The sequence below is a fragment of the Polychytrium aggregatum genome (assembly GCF_025602895.1).
Source record: "Polychytrium aggregatum strain JEL109 chromosome Unknown BJ171scaffold_6, whole genome shotgun sequence".
NCBI classification, from domain to species: domain Eukaryota; kingdom Fungi; phylum Chytridiomycota; class Chytridiomycetes; order Polychytriales; genus Polychytrium; species Polychytrium aggregatum.
The window spans coordinates 95938-116064 of record NW_026516208.1 but is presented as its reverse complement, the minus strand read 5'-3'; the positions used below and the strand labels follow the sequence as shown (position 1 = coordinate 116064).

The following is a 20127-nucleotide window of genomic DNA, read 5'->3' as shown; positions in this document are numbered from 1 at the left end:
GCACAGATAGACGAAAGTAGCTATGCTATTTGGGCAGACCATGCCGTCGGTCTGAATGGTCTGCAACCCAGGTGGATCGGCGGCATTGTGGGTGCTGGCTAAATTGCCTTGATCAAGCTGATTTTCCGGCTCAATGGCCCAATGACTCAATGACTCAATGGTTCAATAGCTCAATAGCTCAATGGCTCAATGGCTCAATGGCTCAATGGCTCAATGATTCAATGGTTCAATGGTTCAGGACGAAGACCATGTTCGCAACAATGCCCAGTAATACTCATAAAGTGTACTTGCCAACTATATATAGGGCTGCTATGGGATCTCAACCCCCCTGCCTTCCTCGAGTGCCACGCAGCTCGGAATTCCGATACCTTTTCGATCTCAAATCCGTCAGCTTATTCGACGAATGTCCTCCAGCGGCAGCGGCTCAACCACCATCACTTCCGGTCTTCAAGCATTTCTCTACGTCTTGCAGGACACGGAGAACCATGGAGGCTACCCAACCTTCTGTGCCCTGCTTTTGATTGTGGTCCTCAACAAGTGGAAGGTGGCACTGGACTTCAAATCTATTATCCCCTTGATGGTGTACTTTGACGCCATGGGTCTGTTTCTCAACTGGATCACTCCGTGTTACAGGCAATCCAATAAAAAACGGGACACCCGGGTTTTTGACCATTCATCGAATATTTTGTTACCCAATGTTATCGCGCGCTGGCCATGACCATTCGCCACACATCCGACTTTCGCACCGCCGCATTGCGATGCTACGATCTCATCCATAGCCTGCGTAAGGTCGCCTCCATATTCAGTGTATCCAAGAGCACCATCCATCGATGGCACCGAGGATGCAAGCTGGATGACCCATCCCGGGTCCCAGCTCGCAGATCCACTTTCTTCGAGCAGGCATGTCCAGTCATTCGCACCCTGATTGAACAGGACCCGTTCCAGACTGGTCCTGTGTTGCGATGCAAGCTCGAGTCCATCCTCCAGAGGAAAGTATCACTCTCACTCTGCCACACTGCCATCCAGCGAGCAGGTCTCTCACACAAGAGGGCAACACACCTCTACAAGTCCAAGCGACTAGATGAGCGAGTGGCACAGTTCAAGGAACCAGGTCCGCTCCATCGACCCACGACGATTCGTTTTTGTCGATGAGACAGGGATCAGGAGATCCATTTTTCCTCTCTACGGATACTCACCGAAGGGTGCTCCGCTTCGCCAGCGCAATCACATGAAACACAAGTCTGTCTCGGCTGCATTTGCCATCAACCACTCTGGTGTGCTGCATCGCATGTACATCCCCACATCATTCAAGACACACTCGATGGTCGAGTTCTTTGATCGAGCGACCTTCCCAGACGACTCTGTGATTGTGATGGACAATGTCAGCATGCACAAGACAATGGCTGTCCTGGACTGCATCGATCGCCGAGGATGGTCAGTGATCTTCACCCCACCTGCCTCGCCCGACTTCAATCCCATCGAGAACTTCTTTGGGGTTGAGTCCCCACCGATTTGGGGTTGAGTTCCTCCAATTTGGAGTTGAGCTCCCCCTCCAATCAAGCCGCCGTTCTCACGTTCACATCCCTGTCTTGAACCTCTCGGCGATTTTTGAACAGGGTCACTTCCCCAACCAGCCCGCAAAGACGGGCTCCTGCTCTCGGGTATAAATGCCACACCTTCGTCCTGCTGCTTTCTTCCCTCATCTCGCCTTGATCTGATCATCGCGCAATTGTACGATAAAAAAAGTCTCTGTTCTGACCAGTACCACTGGCAGGCATCCAGCATCCTCTGCCCCCATGCCTCCGAAGCGCAAGGGTACCGGTGATGGCCAGCCTCGGCCACCCAGGCCCAAGAAAGCCAAGTCACAGTCGGAGCCTGTCTCTGGTTCGTATTCTGACCCCACGCATGCTTGGTCGTCTGTTGCTCCGTCGCTCACCACCACTGCTTCTGCAGATCCAATGGATGTCGATCCCACCGAGCCTGGTCCATCTACTTCCTCGAGTACTGGCAAGCGATGTCCCAAGTGCGATGGCACCGATCACGAACGCTGCAACACCAACAAGTGTCCCAAATACCGGCCCCTCAAGAGTTCTGTCGTCCCACTCGTGGATGGAAGGTCATCCGCTCCTCAGTTCAGCTGCTTCAAGCAGACCATGGACGGCTGTTGTCTCAATCCCGCTCTCCGCGACAAGATCCAGGCCACCGTCGAGGCCATGACCCAGATCCAATTCGAGGCACCCAGGCTGCTCAACCTGCACATCCTCCGGTGCATCGAGCAGGATCTTCCCGTCCCCGTCATCTCCAAGGTCCACCCCTGCTTTCATCCGCCAATGCTTCACGATTGTCGAGGCCGATGCCCTCTCGACGGCCAGGGACACCAAGAAATACAACGAGCATCTGGTCGCTTCCTTTCGCGACTACCAGACCACTCGGCACGCAGACCTGCCTCCGGCCCCTCGTCTGCCTGATGGTGCTCACAGTCAGCTTCTCACACTGGCTGTCAATGCCTATGCCACCAACTGCACCACCCACCTCGACCTGGCCTACTGGCGACTCCTTCGCCGCTTCTGTGCTGCTGTCTTCCCAGCCAACAAGCATAAGCACGAAGCCATCGAGGCCTGTCTCGAGCTCTTCGAGAAACCAGGGCAGACTCCACCCAAGGCCGATCTCGAGTTCCTCTATCCCGAGTTTGGCCACATCCTGACGAGTTTCGGTACAGCAACGACCAGGACCGCTTCCGGGCCCTCCATCGCCTCTCACACCATGTGAGAATCCTCGCCCGAGACAAGATGGTCGACAATGTCCACAAGTGGATCGACTGTGACATGCCCGCCCTCCGAGTCACCGAGCTGCAGCGCCAGGCCAAGCTGGACGAGCTCACTACCCAAGGCATTCCCTCCGACGACAAGAGGTTCACCAAGGCCAAGTCTGAGCTCGGCACCACCAAGGCCAAGATCAACAAGCTGGCATCCAGGATCAAGTGGGCACTCAAGCAGCTCGCTCTCGACACTCCTCCGGCCGTGTGCACGATGGTCCCTCTGTGCACAGCCAAGGCCAAGTATGTCAAGATCGACACCGTCACTCTCTGGGAGCTCCTTGGTCCAAAGAAACGCCTTGGACTCACCTGGGACATGCTCAAGGAAGAAGGTGAGGACGGTGTCAACAACCAGGATCGTCTCTGGCGCAGTTGCTTCAAGCTGCGTAGTTCCCTCTTCCAAGAGCGGGTCAGGGACAAGAAGCTGTTCAACTACGAGATCAGCACCGATGGCATTGGATGCACCATCGGCCTCGTCAAGTTTGTGCCTCGAACCGATCACACCGAGACCATCGAGCCTCCTCCGACTGCCGAGCAGCGCATCCAGGCCCACATCGGCGACCCAGACCCCGATCGCACCACTTGGATTGGCATCGATCCTGGAGTCGGCTCCATCTTCACGGCAGTCATCCAAGCACCGGGCCACCAAGACGAGGTGGTCTCATTCTCCAATGGCCACTATCAGCACATGTGTGGCCATACGTCCAACACCAGGTGGCACAACACCATGAAGTATCGACTCAGCATCGAGACCTGGATGTCGACCACCCCCTCGCCCAAGGTGTCGTCCTCGGAGGCTTTCAAGGTCCATCTCACCCATGTCCTGCGACCGGAGCTGCGAGTGCAGCTCGACTTCCACCTTGGCAAGAAGACTCGCCACCATCGATTCACGGGCCACAAGAGGCGCCAAGTGGCCGTCGACAGGATGTGCAAGGCCGTCCTGAAGCACGCCCCGATACGGACCGATGTGGTGATCGCCTTTGGCAATGCGTCATGGCGACAAGGCAAGGGCTATGCATTCAGCCCTCGGAGGCAGCGGTTTGCTCAGTACTTTGAGCAGTTCGAGCACCACCGACGCCGTCCCAATCACCCTCACGGAAGCGTCAAGGTGGCCTCGACGAACGAGTTCAACACCTCGCAGGTGTGCTCCAAGTACCTGGAGCCAGTTCGGTTGGAAGGACTCGATGCGCCCAGTGTTGCGAATTCCCACTTTGTCAGGAGCTGCAAGAATCCCAGCTGCCGGACAGTGTCGAATCGCGACGTCAATGCGGCGCGCAACATGATCACAGTATGCAGGTCGATTGTGGAGATCGGAGAGCGATCGGCGGTCTTCACTCGGAGGCTGCCAAAGTGATCTGTTTTATTTCTTGTGGCTTTGCTTGACGCAAGCACAGCACATACTACATGTTCATGGAAACGGCTATATTGTCCCGTTTTTTTCTGAATAAAGTGTACATCGAGCTCACACCCTGTCAGCTCAACAACATATCTTTGACTGCGGATATCCTCTTTGCCGTCAAGGTTGGTCTGTGATACCAGTAGTTCCAGCTCCGAATTCTCTTCTGTTCATGACTGCCGGTCTCGCTGGCAAAGCGATGCATGGGCTGAGGTGCAGCATGGCCACCAGCGGGCTCACGATACCCTGGCCTATCCCCGCAGGATGGTCTCCGATGTGCCTACTTGATATGGAAGACCGTGATGGTCACCGGCATTATCGATCGCATATATGTGTATCATGCCGTTGCCGGGGCCTTTCTCGTCTCGGTGGCCCTCTACCACGCCTTCATCTGGACTTCCTACAGCTTCACAGGTACGGGTCGTTTTCTGTATCGTCATTTGCACCGCGGCCATGTTCCTGACACCAGGAAACTCACCGTCCAAATGGTCGACAGGCAACTGCCAAGCCATCGCCTATCCCACGGCCTTTCAAGCCGTCCAGATCGTATTGTACCTCTACTGGCTCTTGGTTGACGTTTTCACAGCAGGGTGTCTAATTTTTTTCTTGCGAAACCATCTCAAGAAGATGGAGGAGCTCAAGATCAACACAAAGTCAAAGAAGGAGACCCTGGTGGCCAAGGTGCTCTCGCGCGAGATTTGGAGAGTCTGCTGGGCGGCCTGCCTTGGTCTCGTCACCAGTTCATGCGCCATCGCAGAGTTTGTGCTGCAGACGAAGGTTTTCTATCTTCGTGGGTCGATCATGTGCATATGTAAGTTGCTTCTACAGCGAGATGGCGGTGGGATCGACGGTGGCAGCGGAGTGCTTGCTCTGTTCACATATGCACACGTCTCTGCCGCTCGACTCTGGCTGACTGTGGGTGTCCCTGGCAGCCCATTTCATCCTTGTCCTCAGCACAATCGACTCTCGCGGCGAGGACGATTTATCGTCCAGCGCACATGGCCAAGGTGCTGGCGGCGTATCGTCGGCTCCTGGTTCTCCCAACACCGCAGCGAGAAGCGCCCGCAAGGAGTCCACGGTGCCGACCCAGTATCTGACCACCACTACCACCGATTAAGCTCGGTACAGCGCGCTGTCGAGTCTGACATATCTCTGGGCTACTATTTCACATGCAGTTGCGAATCAGACCGATGTACATTGTCCTGGTCTGCGACAGGGCTGATTGGCCCTTTCATATGAGTTTTGCACAATACAGACATGGTACATATGAGTTGGCGACATATGTTCCCCCCCCGTGGTGAGAGACCCCCGGACCATGTCTCGAGTATAATAAGTCCTTGCTCGAGGTTGACCCCGTACCGGTGGATTGCGCCCGCCGTAAGGTATTCCACATCTCCAACGCCCTCTACTCGTTGCATTCAGCAGCAATGTCGAGCCAGAACGCAACCGTTCAAGTGAGCGCAGGATTCCCAGGGCCTCTGGCGGTCCTTTCGGATACAGAAAACTACGGCGGCTACCCGACATTTTGCGCCCTGCTGGTCATCATCGTGCTGGGCAAGTGGAAGGTCCGACATGACTACAAATCCTTGATTCCCGTGATGGTCTACTTTGATGCCACCGGCCTGTTCCTCAACTGGATTACGCCGTTCTTTGTCGACATGACGGTGTGCCAATCAAACTGGATGTGGCTGGCGGGAGATCTTCTGTTCGTTATCAAGGTTGGTTACTGCAGCTGAACTCGATTCTGGCCTGTCGAAACGCTGTCAAACCCGCAGGAGAGAGTTGCTCTGAGCGAAGGGTAGAGAGGAGAAAGGGCGAGATCCATATACTTACCCGCCTTCGTCGCCACAAAGGACGGCCTTCGATGCGGCTATCTAATCTGGAAGACTGTCGCCGTTACCGGCTATATCCCTCGCCAATACATCCATGTGACTGTCTGGACCGCCATTTTGATCTCATTTGCGCTGTACCACGCCTTTATCTGGACCTCCTACAACTTTGTGGGTATGTTTGATTCCGTCCCGAGTCTGTCCCGAGTCTGTCCCGAGTCTGTCCCGAGTCTGTCCTGAGTCTGTCCCGGTCCCGGCTTGGGCTGCACGTTTCTTGTCCACGGATATGTACGATCGATTAACTCGATGCAACTCGGTCAGGCGATTGCCAGGGGCTCTCACATCCCCAAGCATTTCAGGTGGTCCAGATCGTGCTCTATCTCTACTGGCTCTCGATCGATGCCTTCACGGCGACCTGCATGATCACGTTCCTGCGAGGACACATCAAGAAAATGAGCACAATCAAAGTCAGCCAAAAGGCCGGCAAGCAGACGATGATTGCCAGAGTTCTTTCGCGAGAAATCTGGAGAATCTGCTGGGCGGCGCTGCTGGGCACGATCACTAGCTCGTGCGCAATCGCAGAGTTTGTGCTGCAGACCAAAGTACTGTATCTCAGGGGATCGATCATGTGCATATGTAAGTCAGAGTGGCGGTGGCTCCAGCGCGAAGATGTCGGCGTGACAGAAGCATGGGAAGATAATGGCATCAATGAGTCCTTGGAAATTGTGCTTGGGCCATATCGCCTCGTCATGAGGACTGCCTGCCATGGCTTTGCTTGAGCGTCAGCCCCCGTGGCAAGTGTGGTTGGGCTCTAACGACACCCTCATCCTTACGCCTGTGACGTGAAGCCCATTTTATCTTGGTTCTGAGCGTTGTCGATGCCCGCGGCGACGACGATGGCTCATCCACCTCGAGTCAAGGAGGACAGCCTGGCACTGTCAGCGTAACGGCCCGAGACACGACAGCCAACCGAGACACCGCGGTTAACAGGGCCTGATTGCTCCTCAGTGAGTCCGGAAGGAAGGAAAGTGTCATCTGTACTTTGCCTGAAAGCATACCCACAGGCAGTCGATTGAATGGTCTCGGCTTGTCGAGATACTTGGGGTCCTCGCTTTCAACAGAGCGATCAAGATGACGTTTCGGATGCTCCTTGGTTGGTCGTTGCGAGGACGACCGACTGGGGCCGCATTCTGATCAGCATAAGTACCGATGTTAGCGTGTGTGGCCAGATGCATGTGGAGTTACTGGACCGTCGACGGTGCTCTTGGACATGCAGAATAGAAACCGGGCCTATGAGGGCCGCACGTGAAGCCATGGAATTGCGAATTCGCAGCACACAGATTGGCGAATGTTGTAAAGACGAAGACGCATGCATATATTGGGAGTCAGGAAAACGTGGCCAGCCACTGGGGTTGTAAGTGCATGTGCATTGGCTTGCTGCTTGTACAGACCGCAGTTGGGATTGTACCAGAGCGGGTGCGGATTCAAGCTGCGTCCGTATGGACAGCGCCAAAACGACTTGGTTTTGGAGCCGGCGATATGGCTTCGACGGGACTGCAGATCGCTGGGGCAGCGGAGCACCCATCAGCCAAGCTTCGGTCAGCTTCAGATGCAGGAGCGTGATGGTGGGTATGTGGGAGGGTGGACGGATCCGACGGCCGAGGCTTCGGACGGTCAGCCGAGATTCGCTTGGTTTCCGCCGCGGCCTGTCGATTCGCAGCACGTAGCCGGCTGTTTTCTTCTTCAAGGCGTCGGATACGCTGCTCCAGCTCCTCGATGTACTGCTTCTTTTTCTGTCGGGATCCTCTGGCGGCGAGACGATTCTGTCGGAGCCGCCGCTCTTTGCGCTCTTCTTCGGAGAGCGGACGGCTGATTCTCGGATGGGACGGGCGGCCACCGGCTACTTCCAGGCCAACATCATCATCGTCGCCCGATATCGACGATACGGACGAGGTGGACGGGTGAGGGGCAACCATCGGTGTTATTGGTGGATGCGTGCCCGGGGCGTTCGAGGCTGACGAGGACTGCATCCGCATGAGCGGACGACGACGATGTGGCTGCCGGCTTCGTGGGCAGGTAGTTCATGGGCATGCCCATTGCCAAGATCGCCGCCAGCATCGACGAAATCTGCTGCGGCTGGCTTTCTGGGCTGAGCATGGCAGCGCTCGTGGAGGCAGTCTGTAGCGCAGACGCATGATGTGCCGCAGCTACGAACGCAACGGCCCTGCGATCGTATTCTTCAAGCGAGGCCGGGGGAATCAAGCCGTTGAGGTACAAGTGCACCAGCGAAGGGAGAGCAGCCAGAGACGAGCTGGCGGGCGCGGGGGAGGCTGTGGACTTTAAAGTAGCTGGCGAGTGTCCGTCTATCGAGCTGGGAGCGGAGTGGATGGAAGCTGCGTTTAATGTGCTTGTCTGAAGTAATGATTCGAGGGGTCGCAAAGGTATGGGTGCGGTCTGAGGCAGATTGTGGATCAGCCCCGGCACAGAGCCAGATGGAGCGCCGTTGGATATCGATGGCGAGATCAGGCCGCTGCCTGCTACATCAGGGAGAGCAGGAGCTTATAGCCGATGGGGCTTCATTCGGCAGGGGCCCGTCGGTGATTGCGGCTTGAGGATCTGCAGGAGTGTCGACGAGCGCGCCGCCTCGGTCGCCATCGAGGGCATTTCCAGTAATCCCGAGCGGTGCTGGCAGTGGCGGCGAGTCGATGCGGTCGGCGGTGCAGCTCGGCGATATATGCGGCTGGATGGTGTCCGCAGACGTGTCGGGATGCTTGCGCTTCTTGCCGAGCGGCGGCGGGTCTGGGCCGGTGGGAGCGGTTGACATGGTGCCGGAGAGGCGATCAGGACCAAGCCCGGAGAGCGAGGAGAGCCGCCAAAGAGGCCCGAAAGTTGGTGCTGGCCCGAAATGAAATTCATAGCAGGCAACCACGTGCACATCGATCCCGGCTGGGGCGCTGCTGGCTGGCTTGCACGACCCCAGGATCGCCCGCCCGGATCGACGACTTGCTGACAACGACTTTGCCTGATCAACAACCCGGCGCTACCGCAGACGTCACCACAAGAAGCACACCGAGCCACAAATCACAAATCACAATCACAAATCATATCACAAGCCGCAAAGCACACAGCATATGTCGCAGCCCAACGGGAGCCGCCATGCGGCGGAGGCCGGCAGCCAGATTGATTCGTCTGGCTCCCACCTCATCCAAATCAATGATCGGGTCTTTGGCAACCAGTCCAAGGACGAGGCCCGGAAACTGAAGCGGCGCTATCGGGATATGCTTTCGCAGGCCGAGGATCCCGGTATGCTTCGACACATGGGAGTGTCTGGGTCTTTGGACTGATGGCACGGGTGCGGATATGTCGCCCGAGAACGGCGGATGCGGATGCAGATCTCTGGTTTTGTGGACGAGGGCACACCGATTGCAGGCCGATTATGGGGCCTGTTGGCACATTGCGCACTGTTGGTGTGTAGCTTCACCTCGGCGACTCCCCCTTCGACTCCGCCCATTACTTGGCTGGGATGTTGCTGATCAGCTCTGTGCCGGCCGCTCACTGTGCTCCCGGATCTATATGACACTCTCCGAGACAGAATATCGCCACAAGCTCATGGATCCCAGCAACAAGACGCTCGACGAGGTTATGGATGGACAGTCCGAACTGTTTTCGCAAGGTAGGTCGAGCCTATCATCTTGGCGCCGGTGCCGCCAGTCCCGACGCTGCTCGGGCTGTGTATATGGCTACGGCCGAATAGATCTGCAAGAGACTCACAACCGGCCTCGGATTTGGCACGCAGTTCAATCAACAAACGAAGCTGTGCTTGACTCCAAACTGCTCGTGATGACCACGGGCTTTGGGCTGGAGCGAGTCAAGAAGATCCGAGTCGACGGCGCTGGCTTTGACATCAATCAGCTGATCCGATCCATCGGAACACGGCTGTACGGCCACTTTGAGAACGACGGCCAAGTGCAGAACGATTTGACCAAGGGGCTCAAGGACATGGAGCGGATCACTGCCCGTCATCTCGCCAAGGCACCGACCGTGGGCTTCATGTGAGTCAGAGGCGTCAAGCGCACGATGACGAATGTGCCTCACATAACCAAGTGGTCTGCACAGCCGAGGGCGGTCAGAGTCCAGGATCGATACACAACCTCGTCCGTCCAGATACAATTGTGGAGGTGACAGCTGACAGAGCTACGGGGCTTGTATTCCGCAGGTTTGGGCCGCTGACGATCGAGGAGAAAGTGCGCGCCGTGCCAAAGCGGTCGGCCAAGCTTGTCAAAGACCAGCGAGACCTGGTGAAGCCGCAGGAGGTGAGGAAGAATGGTCAAGACTGCTTGTCTAGCGCTGTCCGCCGCTGGCCCCTCGTGTATGTAACTTGGCTACAGGGGGCTCGGCACCACCTGGACGATCCAAGACCATGCCAAGGGAAAGCGCTATGACAGCCGCCCGCACAATGCGCGGACGCAGCGGAGCGAGCCATGTCGTTCCAGAAGTTCAGAAGGCCGCGTGTCTCGTCTCATCACTGTGGCCGTCGATTTTGCTCCACAGCTTCGAGAACAAGATATCCAGCGACACGACCACGGCACAACCGGAATGGTATCGATGATTGCTGCGAAGCTACACGAATGCGGGCGCATCAACGTGTTCCGGTTCATCATCAACCCGGACTCGTTCTCGCAATCGGTCGAGAATCTGTTTTACCTGTCGTTTCTGATCCGCGACGGCCGAGCAAGCATCTTTGACGACGAGGAGACTGGCGAGCCCATGCTGCAGACAGAGCGGCCACCGACACAGGAGAACTACGACGATGGACTGACCAAGAAGCAGCTGATTCTGCAGTTCGACCAGGACACTTGGGATGTGAGTAGCCGCCATGGGCACCAACTGCGAGCATGCGATAAGCGCTGGCCGGGAGAGGCACCGGCCATGAGCCTTCGATAGCGTTGATGGAACGTGCATCTGGCGAGGCAAATTTGCGTGGGAATGCCGTCTGGGCGCAGACCGGAACCTGCGCGCAAGTATCACCGGGCTGCTGGAGATGCTGCATCGACGAGCGACGCGGCATCCAGATACGGCGCTGCTGCTGGTCCTGGTGGCAAGAGGAGGGGCCGCCGTATGGTCTCGAGACCACCCAGGGCCGCCACATCGTGAGCAGGATCCTCAGACACTGGTGGCTCTGGCCGGCAAAGCATCACAGGGCAAACTAACCATTCTTCCGCCCCGGCCACCCAGACGCTCAAGGAGGTGTACGACATCCGCCCGCCATCGATATTGCCGACGCGTGAGTCGACTGTGGACGCAGCCTCGACCGGCAAGTGGTATGGCTGACACGCAAGGCGGCAACACGGCCACGGCGAAGGTGCCTTTGCGCAACAGCAGACAACAAGCGCAATGAAGCGGGTCGTGCTGTTTTTTGAAGGCATTGGTGCCTCTGTTGCAGATCCAGAATCACATTACATTGCACTCTATCGGGCTGCATGGCATTGCATGGCGGATACGATATTCCTGCGGGACAACTCGGTGCGATGGCCATTTGAATGCAGCCTGGGAACGATGTTGGCTGCCAGCCGATCGCGGCCCATCGAGACCGCAACCGTGCGAGTGTACGGGTACATCAACAGCAGGGCAGCAGCAGCGCAGCAGCCCGTCCGTTTTGGCCAGGCGTCCAGGGGCTGAAACGAATCTCCCGGTCTGGCGGCCCACCAGCAGACCGCTCTGTTTGGCCTGGTGGCCCACACAGCACGACCGAGGCCCGGCGAGACCGGGCGAGATCGGGCGAGACTGGGCGGGCGGCGGGCAGGTGACCTGCGCACACACACACACGCAAGGGCGACACAGCCCCCACAGAGGCAGGGCGCCCGCGCTGTGCAGCGGCACAAGGCCGGCCCAACAGGCAAAACCGACACACTTCCGGGCGCTGGCATATGCCGATTGCATGTGACAGAGGCCGTCCGCCAGCGAGGCGGGGCGAGAGGGCCGAGACGGGCGGGCGGCCAAAAACGGCGCCGGGCACGGGGACACCGCGGCCAGACAAGCAACGGCAGCACCAGCGAGAGCGCACAAAACCAGCGCACCAACGAGCGCACGCAGCGAGCGATCGCCTTGGCTGCCACTGGTGGACGTCACCTCCCCGCCTCGTTTGCATCTGAAAGCGATTCATGTTATCACCCCGGCCGACCCGCATCTGATTGCGTCCGATAGCATCCAGTCGACTGCACTCCCGTTGATTCCTTCCATTGACAGCATCCATCGACAACATCCATCGATAGCATCCATCAACAATATCCATTGGGCTGCGTCCATCCACCCATTCATTCACTCACTCATCCCTCCGTCCGCCGATCCGACTGCGTCCGCTTGGCGACATCGTATCTGGACTGTCTCTCATCGACATCTCCATCCATTGCATCTGTTTGGCTCCATCTGTTTGACTGCATCCCCTTGGCGGCATCTCACTTGACACCCCCTCCGTTTGGCTGAACCAACGGCATTCCCGATCGCACATCGTCTGTCTCGCTCTGCCGTTTCTTTCCGCTGCTTTCCTTTCCTTTCCTTTCCGTCACCCGCTCGCATCTGTCCATCCACGCACCAATGGACTCGTCCTCTGCCTTCCTCTCCGATGCCGCGGCCAAACCACCGCAGTTCTTCACGCTGCCTGGATCATCTCCCACCCCGGCCCATCACCTGGTGTCGTCCTCCCTCGGCATGCTCCAGCCGCCCATCTCGCCAAAGCTCCAACGACCCATCTCGCCAAAGCTGCAGCCGTCCTTCCTCTTGCATTCGCCACTGCTCAACACACCCGTCGATCCCCTGTCGGCTCGTTTCTTTGGTGTCCGAGAAAACGGCATGGCCATGCCTGAGCTTTCGCTTGACGCTGGCTCCGTCATGGCCACAAAGCCCGAGCTCGGCCCGCCTGGCGGTAAGCGCTGCTATCTGCGGCCGGGTCCCGATTGGGGCTTGACCATTGCTTTCCAGTCCCGCTGCTTCCGATACGGAACCGCACCACACTGTTGCAACTCCTCATGCACTTGCAGCCGTCGGCACCGGGCCCCGACCCGAGCACCTATCGCTTCGGCCACCGCAACCGCAACCGCAACCACCCTCTGACTCTGCTCCCTATCTCTCTCCGCTGTGCGGCACCACCCAGACTTTGAGAGCATCTCGATCCCGTGTCCCATGTCGCCGTCGCTGCTGACCTTGCAGGATATCAATGTCACCTCGGACTCGCAGATCCTCTGTCGGGAAGAATACGAGCTCTTCAGCGAGTTTCTGGACCTGATCGGCTCTGCCAACTCGGCCAATACCACCCCGGTTCTGTCCAACAGCTTCCTCGATCCTGCCCATATCAGCCAAGTCATGGCCACCGACGGCTCGGCGCCTTTCTCGACCCCGCTCAAAACATCTGGCTCGCTGCCAGTGCCGTTTGCACCGTCAGGCCCTGGTCTCGTCTCAAAGTCTTCGCAACTTGCCTGGAACGCCCAGACACCGACAGCCCCGTGGCCGATGCTGCCAGACAACTCCACATTCTCTGGCCAGCCCAATGCATCCAATCCCATGTCGCTTGCCCAGTCTCGCTCCAATGCCCACCTCGACTCCATTACCCTCACCCAACCGTACGAATCCATGAAGCAACACATGTTCCAGCCGGACCCCTTCAAGTCGTTCCAGCAGCGCCTCAACCACTTTGCCCAGCAGCTTGCGCCGCAGGTCCAGACTCCCTCACTCATGACCGATGCTTTCCAGGGTCTCAGCAGCTCGATCCACCAGCCAGCCCAGAACCCGTCGCTGGGTCCTGGCATGGGCTTTGGCGTTGCTGGGGATAAGCCCTACTCGGGCGACGTATCCTCCGGCATCTCGTCGCTGGTTTCGGCCTTTGGCTCGGACATGTCCCATTCGGGCACCTCGTCCTCCATGAACTCGTCTCAATCACTATACCTTGTCCCGCAATCTCCGCAAGATCCCAGTCCACTGCAACCGCTGCTGGACCACATCAACACCCTCAAGGGCAGCCAAGACTCTCTGTCATCTGTGCTGCCTTCCGCATCCAGCCCGCATTCGTCGTCTGCCCTGCAAATGTCCCAGCCACAGCCCCCGCGACGGACATATGTCAAGCGGAAAGTCACCGATCCGCAAGCCAAGACGACCAAGAGGCTCAAGTCGGTCTCGCCGCCGGCATCATCATCAAACGACAACGGCGACAAGCTCTCCGAGACCGAGTCATCGCTGCCCGAGACTCCGGACGGCACGGCTGTCAAGCCCGAGTCTGTCGACGGAGCCGCAGATTTCCTGGATGACGGTCTGAAGAAGAAGGACGGAGCCTCGCGCAAGCGGCGGGAGCTCCTCACCGAGCAGGAGAAAAAGTTCAACCACATCATGTCGGAACAGCGGCGACGAAACTTGATTCGCGAAGGCTTCGAGACTCTGAACCAGATCGTTCCGGGCCTGAAGGAAGGCAGCAGCAAGAGCACCATTCTGAACCGCACGGTCGAGTTCACCAAGGAGCTCGAGACAGAGAACATGGAGCTGCTCAAGACCCTGCACACGCTGCAGAACCAGCTCCAGCTCAACCGCTTCCGCTCCAGCTTGGCAGCGCCCCAGTTTGGCCGGGTCGGAGGTGCGCTTGCCCCACAAGGCTTCGACGGGATGGTCTCGACTCTGCCGGCCTTTGGCAGCATGGATATCCCGGTCTCCGGCGAAAAGTCATGGATTCACTCGACGCTGTAGCCAGCCCGGCAAATGCCATGCCGCCTGGGCAACGGGTGCCCTGTCCGACTGCCGGGGCTGGATTGCTTGTCCGAGGAGCCGGCTGGCGTGTTGTCCGACGATCCTGATACGATGGTGCTGAGTCTGCTGCTGGCCAGGACGAGATAGAGAAGCGCGACAATTGTTAGACGATGCATTATATGTTGATATGTACATCTATGTTGGTAATCATCAGTGCCCCCCTTCCTTCCTTTCCGTTCCTCCAACGGCCAATGCGTTCGCCACAACGGCTCGACAAAGCAGCGCTGCCACAGGCAGTGTCTGGCGTTAATGTGTGTGTGTGTGCAGCCGGCTGTTCTGGACATGGCGGGAGCGCCCCACCACCGCAGCAGCAGCAGCAGCAGCAGCAGCCAAGAGGAGGGTCTGGCGTCGCTGCTGTGGTGCCCCTGTCCTTTCTCCCCCATCTCTGCTCCCGACCGGCCGCCGGCTTTCCTGCTGGGCACCCAGGTAGGCAAGAGGGCACCCGTCTGCCCGACGACTTGCCGGCGACGGAAAAGGCCCTGCTGGCTGCCGTTCTGTTCTGTTTCGTTCCGGCGCTGGTGTCTCCCTGTTTGTCGGCTCCAGGCCATCATCAGACCAGCAGGCGAGAGTCGCTCTGCCCCGATGGGCCTCGGCTGCCTTCTCCGTGTCACAGACCCGAGATCCCTATTCCAGCAGGCCTCGCCGGGGCCTCGCTGTGCTCTCGCCGCGTCCTCGCTCCCGTTGGCGGCGCTCTCGCCGCGCTCTCTGGCCTCGCTGTCCTGCGTTTTGCGAGCACACCCCCGCCTCCAAACAAAAACTCGGAATCTCTGACCTTGCCCATCTCGCCTCTTCTGGTCCCACCGCCACTGCTGGGTCTCATACGTACCGGACCACCAAAAATATCTCCGCCTCCTTCTGTAGCTGCAGAGGTGAGCATCGTGCTGTGAAGCTGTTTTGGTGTCGTCAGCTTTGTCCTGGTTGTAATTGACGGAGGGAGCGACGGATGGCGGCTGTGTTCTGGATGCGTTAGCTGCTGTCTGTCTGTCTGCCTGTCTGTCTGTCTGCCTGTCTGCCTGAAAAGAGACAAAGCAGAGCTGTTGCCCCTCTGCGATACCGATTCGACCACATGTTCGCATTGTGTGGCATCAGCAACAACAGCAACATCAGCAGCAGCAAGCAGCATCAGCAGCCACGGCACAGCGGCTCTCCCCCAATCAACCCGCAAAGCGCTCGCCCTGTGGCATTGCGGGCCAAGCACAATAGCGCTTCGGGGCGTGAGGAGGGGTTTTGCCTTTTGGCAGGTGGACCTATATGTCAGGTCCTTCCGTGAGGTGCATTGTCCGTCGATATCGCTTCTCTGCGGCTTTCGATTGACCCCAGTCGCCGGTCTATACCCCTCTGTCTCTGCTCTTGGTCTGTCGCATTGCTTTGCTGCTGGCCCACACCAGCTCCTCCCGAACGCAAAATAAGGTACGCGCCGGGATTCTCTCCTGCCGGACCGGAAGGACATCCCCTCTCTGCTGGCGTTTTTTGCACCGGCTCGCATCAGCGAATTCGTGTCGTTCTCGTCGCCGCTCAAGCCTTGCCCTGTCGGGTTGCCCTCATCGCGTGTCTGCCTTGTCGTTGACATCTGCTTCGCCTCCCTCCTCGCTCGGCGTCCATCCCAACGCCGTTGGCCGTCGCCTGCAAATCTATCGACCTGTGGTCCGGCCGCTGCAATCGCTCGCGAATTGCTCTCCGACCTTTTACTCGCGCCTCTTGAACGATACGCCCTGGTGGTCCTTGCGCTTATCGTCTGTTGCCCGTCGCAACCGATCCCAGACTCTTGAGCTGAGGCCTTCACCCGTCTTCGAACCGGCCTCCTCAGCACATCCACATGTAATTATCCGCACTCGCCCCGACCCCAACGCGACCTGGATATCGGCGCTACCCTCTATCCCGTCTCAACTCTTTGCTCGCCAGCGCAAATGGACAAGCGACAGCAAATGCGATGCTGACTTCATTTTCGACCTCACCACCGTCACCACCTGCAGCTAGAGCCTCAGTTGTATTTTATCCCCCCCCCACTCCCCATCGTCACCATGCAAAACAACCCACAATCGTCGTCATCCCAGGGACCACCGAGTTCTCTGCTCGATCTGCGAGTTGGAAACAAGTACAAGATCGGACGAAAAATCGGTAGCGGAAGTTTCGGCGACATCTATCTGGGTGAGTCACGGATGCGTCATCCAGCGCCGCTGCTGCCGATCCCAGAAGCTGTCTCGAGTGTCGGCCATTGCTGTGATTGTCATGATCGTTGCTATCGGCATCCATATTGCCGCTATTTTGCTGTGTTATCGAGACTGATCGCTGTGTTTGCTGCTCTATTGATGCCCTGCTGCTCTGGCCGATTGCTTTTCCTCCTCTTGGCCTGTGTGCTTCTGACGCCCAGGTACCAACATCGTCAACGGCGAAGAAGTTGCGCTCAAGCTAGAGTCGATCAAGGCCAAGCACCCGCAGCTGGAGTACGAAGCGCGTGTCTACAAGTCTCTCGCCGGTGGAGGTAAATGCCATGGATATGTCGCGGTCAAGACTGCCACCCGTCACATGCATATGTGCTCTCAGCTAACTGGGCCCGGCTTGCATGTGTCTGCGTTTCGTCCTGTCAGTCGGTATTCCCTTCGTTCGCTGGTTTGGCACAGAATGCGACTACAACTGCATGGTGCTCGATCTGCTCGGCCCGAGCTTGGAGGATCTCTTCAACTTTTGCAGCCGTAAATTCAGCTTGAAGACCGTTCTGCTCCTTGCCGACCAGCTGGTGAGTCACCCTGCTGTGGTTCTACCCGCATACTCTCGGTGCTGATCATCGTCAGCGCTGCCAGCTCCTCGCGCTTGCCTGTTCCTAGTGCTATCTGCAAATACGAAACACCGCCTAATGGCTTCTCTGTCGGCACCACAGATTTCCCGAGTCGAGTACATCCATTCCAAGAACTTCCTGCACCGTGATATCAAGCCCGACAACTTCCTGATGGGTCTGGCCAAACGCGGCAACCAGGTCAACGTCATCGACTTTGGACTTGCCAAGAAGTACCGCGATCCCAAAACCCATCTCCACATTCCCTACAAGGAAAACAAGAACCTGACTGGCACGGCTCGATATGCCAGTATCAACACCCATCTTGGTGTCGGTAAGTGTCCGTGCTAATGTGCGAACCGGGTGCCGCTGCCACCACCAGAGCAGCACTGCAGCCGTGGTATCCGAATTCTGGGGGCAGTCGGCTATGGCTCGGGGTGCATCCCGTCGCGATTGAGGTTGTGGCTCTGTCGAAGCAGACAGTGTTCTTCTGCCATTTACGGTCCACAACGATCCTTGACAATCGAAGCCGCATCCGCGCTCGCTACCGGACCAATATCTCTAACCACCCTGATCTTTCATCGCTCGGCGACCTCCCTTATCGCCTCCGACACGTGCACGCCGCATCCAAACCCATATGGGATCTCCATTGGATCTCTTTCGGCACAATTTCGCCCACCCTCATCAGAGCAGTCGCGCCGTGACGATCTCGAGTCGCTTGGATATGTCCTGATGTACTTCTGCCGCGGCTCTCTGCCCTGGCAGGGACTCAAGGCTGCGACCAAGAAGCAAAAGTACGACCGTATCATGGAGAAGAAGATGACCACCCCGACCGAAGCCCTGTGCCGGTGTGTATCTCGAGCCCATCCAGTCCTCGATGCGGCCATGGAGTTGGCGCATGTAGAGCGTATCCGCGCTGTGCAGGTGATCCTGCTCTTGCCTCAAAACCTAATATCGGCTACTCCATTCGATCGCTGCAGAGGTTTCCCGAACGAATTCGCCGTTTATCTGAACTACACCCGGTCCCTCCGCTTCGATGACAAGCCCGATTACTCGTACCTCCGCAAGCTCTTCCGCGACCTGTTCATCCGCGAGAGCTACCACTACGACTATGTCTTTGACTGGACCGTCCAGCGGTACTTGGTGGGTGTCTATTGCTCTCTGCCGCAGCTCTCATGGATTGGTGCGCCGATTGCGGGTATATCGGCTCTGGGGATCGCCGAATGAGTGCACTCATAACCGGCACTTCTGACACTCGGGCTGTACATTGCCATGTTTGGTGGCTTCCAGCAAGAAGGACGAGATCGCTCTGGCAACCTGATCGCCCAGAACGGCCAGGAGGGCAATGAAGAGGAAGCGTAGGTTGCATGCACTTGCACCAGCCCGATGTCTGCCGTCGCTACGAACGATGGATATTGCGTGGATTGCTTTGCTGATTCTCAGTCTCTCGGACCTCCAGACAGGGCAATCGCGCCGTAGCTCCTGCCGGCCCTTCTGCCGCCGCCGTGCCCCGTATTGCGTCTGCAAACACCCCCGGCCTCCCCGCGGCGTCGCGCCCCGCCGCCAACTATCCTCAAGCCTCGTATGGCGCCGCCGCCGGTCCTGCGATGGGTGGCCAGCCCCAGGGCTACGGCTACAACAACTACTACCAAAGCGGCAGCCAGGGCGCCCTGAACGTCCAGGGTGCTCCGATACAGCCACAGGCTGCCTACGGCGACAACGGCGTCACACGAAGCAGCTCTCGAGTCGCTACTGCTGCTGTCAGCATGCAAGGATCGACCCCCGCCCCTGGCGTCCCTGGCCGAAACACCACCCCCGGACCCTCCAGGGGCTACTAACCGTCTCGGGTCCCGATGAACCGTCCCTTCTCAAGGCCTCTTGAGAACTCCATCACACCACCCTCACCTCACCTCACATCACCTCACCTCACCTCACTCACGCTCGACACTGTCTTGGAGGCAACGGTTCCATCAACACGGCGATACCAATGGGTCTCTTGCAAAATTGGCTTGGCTAGACGGTAATTTCTCTCTTTTCTTTCTTTCTTTCTTTCTTTCTTCGATTTTCTCCTTCTTTGGCTATGGCGGCAAAGCTGCACGCATGGCTATCAAAACAAAGGCAGTGTCAAGTGGGAACGATCAAGTTTTGCTGGACATTTCTTTTCCCTTACGAGGGCATCCTCTCCTGGCGGTCACATTCAGTACAATAAGCCTACTTGCACGCGTTTGTCCTTGGCGGTTACTTTGGAGAAGGATTGGTATTTATTCAGTCTTTGCCCGGGGTTTTCTCTTTCGTTTCCGGTTCTTCTCCGCTCGTTCGGTGGTGTTTTTGCCCTTTCTGATCAAACTGCCTTTTTCTTTCTTTCTTCTGTTCTTCTCGACCTGCACTTGCCTTGCATTTGCGACGTTTTGTTCAAGTCCTATTGCTGTCTATTTGGACCATAGGCACTAATGGGGGAGAGGTGTTTGATTTGCGAAAAGATCGTGGGTAGATGCGGTAATAAACGTGGGGGACCCTCAAGTTTGTT

The 20127-nt window shown here is 57.6% G+C and overlaps 7 protein-coding genes across 7 annotated transcripts; 6 read left to right on the top strand and 1 right to left on the bottom strand.

Annotated features, from left to right (window-relative positions):
* Nucleotides 1-4513: 4513 nt before the first annotated feature.
* Nucleotides 4514-5328, top strand: BJ171DRAFT_472093 (uncharacterized protein; the record flags this gene model as incomplete). Its single annotated transcript, XM_053108641.1, has 3 exons — nt 4514-4625; nt 4708-5022; nt 5144-5328. 3 exons carry the CDS (start codon nt 4514-4516, stop codon nt 5326-5328), a joined length of 612 nt encoding a protein of 203 aa, XP_052969849.1.
* Nucleotides 5329-5638: 310 nt separating this feature from the next.
* On the top strand, nt 5639-7037 carry BJ171DRAFT_596210 (uncharacterized protein; the record flags this gene model as incomplete). The annotated part of the gene is made up of 4 exons (XM_053114663.1): nt 5639-5929; nt 6065-6215; nt 6362-6676; nt 6889-7037. 4 exons carry the CDS (start codon nt 5639-5641, stop codon nt 7035-7037), a joined length of 906 nt encoding a protein of 301 aa, XP_052969848.1.
* A 363-nt stretch (nt 7038-7400) lies between these two features.
* Nucleotides 7401-8884, bottom strand: BJ171DRAFT_491393 (uncharacterized protein). The gene is made up of 4 exons (XM_053109726.1): nt 8673-8884; nt 8252-8494; nt 8163-8218; nt 7401-8104 (listed from the first exon to the last, which is right to left on the bottom strand). Exons 1-4 carry the CDS (start codon nt 8862-8864, stop codon nt 7525-7527), a joined length of 1071 nt encoding a protein of 356 aa, XP_052969847.1. The 5' UTR covers nt 8865-8884; the 3' UTR covers nt 7401-7524.
* A 183-nt stretch (nt 8885-9067) lies between these two features.
* Nucleotides 9068-11507, top strand: BJ171DRAFT_491391 (Nse4 C-terminal-domain-containing protein). The gene is made up of 6 exons (XM_053109725.1): nt 9068-9343; nt 9633-9713; nt 9837-10092; nt 10257-10353; nt 10592-10903; nt 11276-11507. Exons 1-6 carry the CDS (start codon nt 9172-9174, stop codon nt 11369-11371), a joined length of 1014 nt encoding a protein of 337 aa, XP_052969846.1. The 5' UTR covers nt 9068-9171; the 3' UTR covers nt 11372-11507.
* Nucleotides 11508-12483: 976 nt separating this feature from the next.
* Nucleotides 12484-15002, top strand: BJ171DRAFT_254912 (uncharacterized protein). Its single transcript, XM_053106720.1, has 2 exons — nt 12484-12962; nt 13191-15002. The coding sequence occupies exons 1-2, from the start codon at nt 12635-12637 to the stop codon at nt 14765-14767; spliced, it is 1905 nt and encodes a 634-aa protein (XP_052969845.1). The 5' UTR covers nt 12484-12634; the 3' UTR covers nt 14768-15002.
* Nucleotides 15003-16775: 1773 nt separating this feature from the next.
* On the top strand, nt 16776-19256 carry BJ171DRAFT_254871 (casein kinase I). Its single transcript, XM_053106719.1, has 8 exons — nt 16776-16975; nt 17199-17309; nt 17416-17564; nt 17706-17934; nt 18289-18448; nt 18581-18743; nt 18891-18962; nt 19060-19256. The coding sequence occupies exons 1-7, from the start codon at nt 16849-16851 to the stop codon at nt 18960-18962; spliced, it is 1011 nt and encodes a 336-aa protein (XP_052969844.1). The 5' UTR covers nt 16776-16848; the 3' UTR covers nt 19060-19256.
* A 313-nt stretch (nt 19257-19569) lies between these two features.
* BJ171DRAFT_254836 (uncharacterized protein) lies at nt 19570-20084 on the top strand. The gene has a single exon (XM_053106718.1). It carries the CDS (start codon nt 19701-19703, stop codon nt 20049-20051), a length of 351 nt encoding a protein of 116 aa, XP_052969843.1. The 5' UTR covers nt 19570-19700; the 3' UTR covers nt 20052-20084.
* Nucleotides 20085-20127: the final 43 nt, after the last annotated feature.

Excerpts from the sequence above, each read along its gene's own strand:
- BJ171DRAFT_491393 (XM_053109726.1), bottom strand. The coding sequence starts at position 8,864 with ATGTCAACCGCTCCCACCGGCCCAGACCCGCCGCCGCTCGGCAAGAAG. Across the intron at positions 8,219-8,251 it reads ATCGCAGGGCCGTTGCGTTC|ACTGCCTCCACGAGCGCTGC; the intron begins GTAGCTGCGGCA and ends TCTGCGCTACAG. Across the intron at positions 8,105-8,162 it reads AGCCAGCCGCAGCAGATTTC|CCGGCAGCCACATCGTCGTC; the intron begins GTCGATGCTGGC and ends CTGCCCACGAAG.
- BJ171DRAFT_491391 (XM_053109725.1), top strand. The coding sequence starts at position 9,172 with ATGTCGCAGCCCAACGGGAGCCGCCATGCGGCGGAGGCCGGCAGCCAG. Across the intron at positions 9,344-9,632 it reads TTCGCAGGCCGAGGATCCCG|AATATCGCCACAAGCTCATG; the intron begins GTATGCTTCGAC and ends TCTCCGAGACAG. Across the intron at positions 10,354-10,591 it reads ACCTGGTGAAGCCGCAGGAG|CTTCGAGAACAAGATATCCA; the intron begins GTGAGGAAGAAT and ends TTTGCTCCACAG.
- BJ171DRAFT_254912 (XM_053106720.1), top strand. The coding sequence starts at position 12,635 with ATGGACTCGTCCTCTGCCTTCCTCTCCGATGCCGCGGCCAAACCACCG. Across the intron at positions 12,963-13,190 it reads CGAGCTCGGCCCGCCTGGCG|ACTTTGAGAGCATCTCGATC; the intron begins GTAAGCGCTGCT and ends GGCACCACCCAG.
- BJ171DRAFT_254871 (XM_053106719.1), top strand. The coding sequence starts at position 16,849 with ATGCAAAACAACCCACAATCGTCGTCATCCCAGGGACCACCGAGTTCT. Across the intron at positions 17,310-17,415 it reads CAAGTCTCTCGCCGGTGGAG|TCGGTATTCCCTTCGTTCGC; the intron begins GTAAATGCCATG and ends TCGTCCTGTCAG. Across the intron at positions 17,565-17,705 it reads TGCTCCTTGCCGACCAGCTG|ATTTCCCGAGTCGAGTACAT; the intron begins GTGAGTCACCCT and ends TCGGCACCACAG.
- BJ171DRAFT_254836 (XM_053106718.1), top strand. The coding sequence starts at position 19,701 with ATGGCTATCAAAACAAAGGCAGTGTCAAGTGGGAACGATCAAGTTTTG.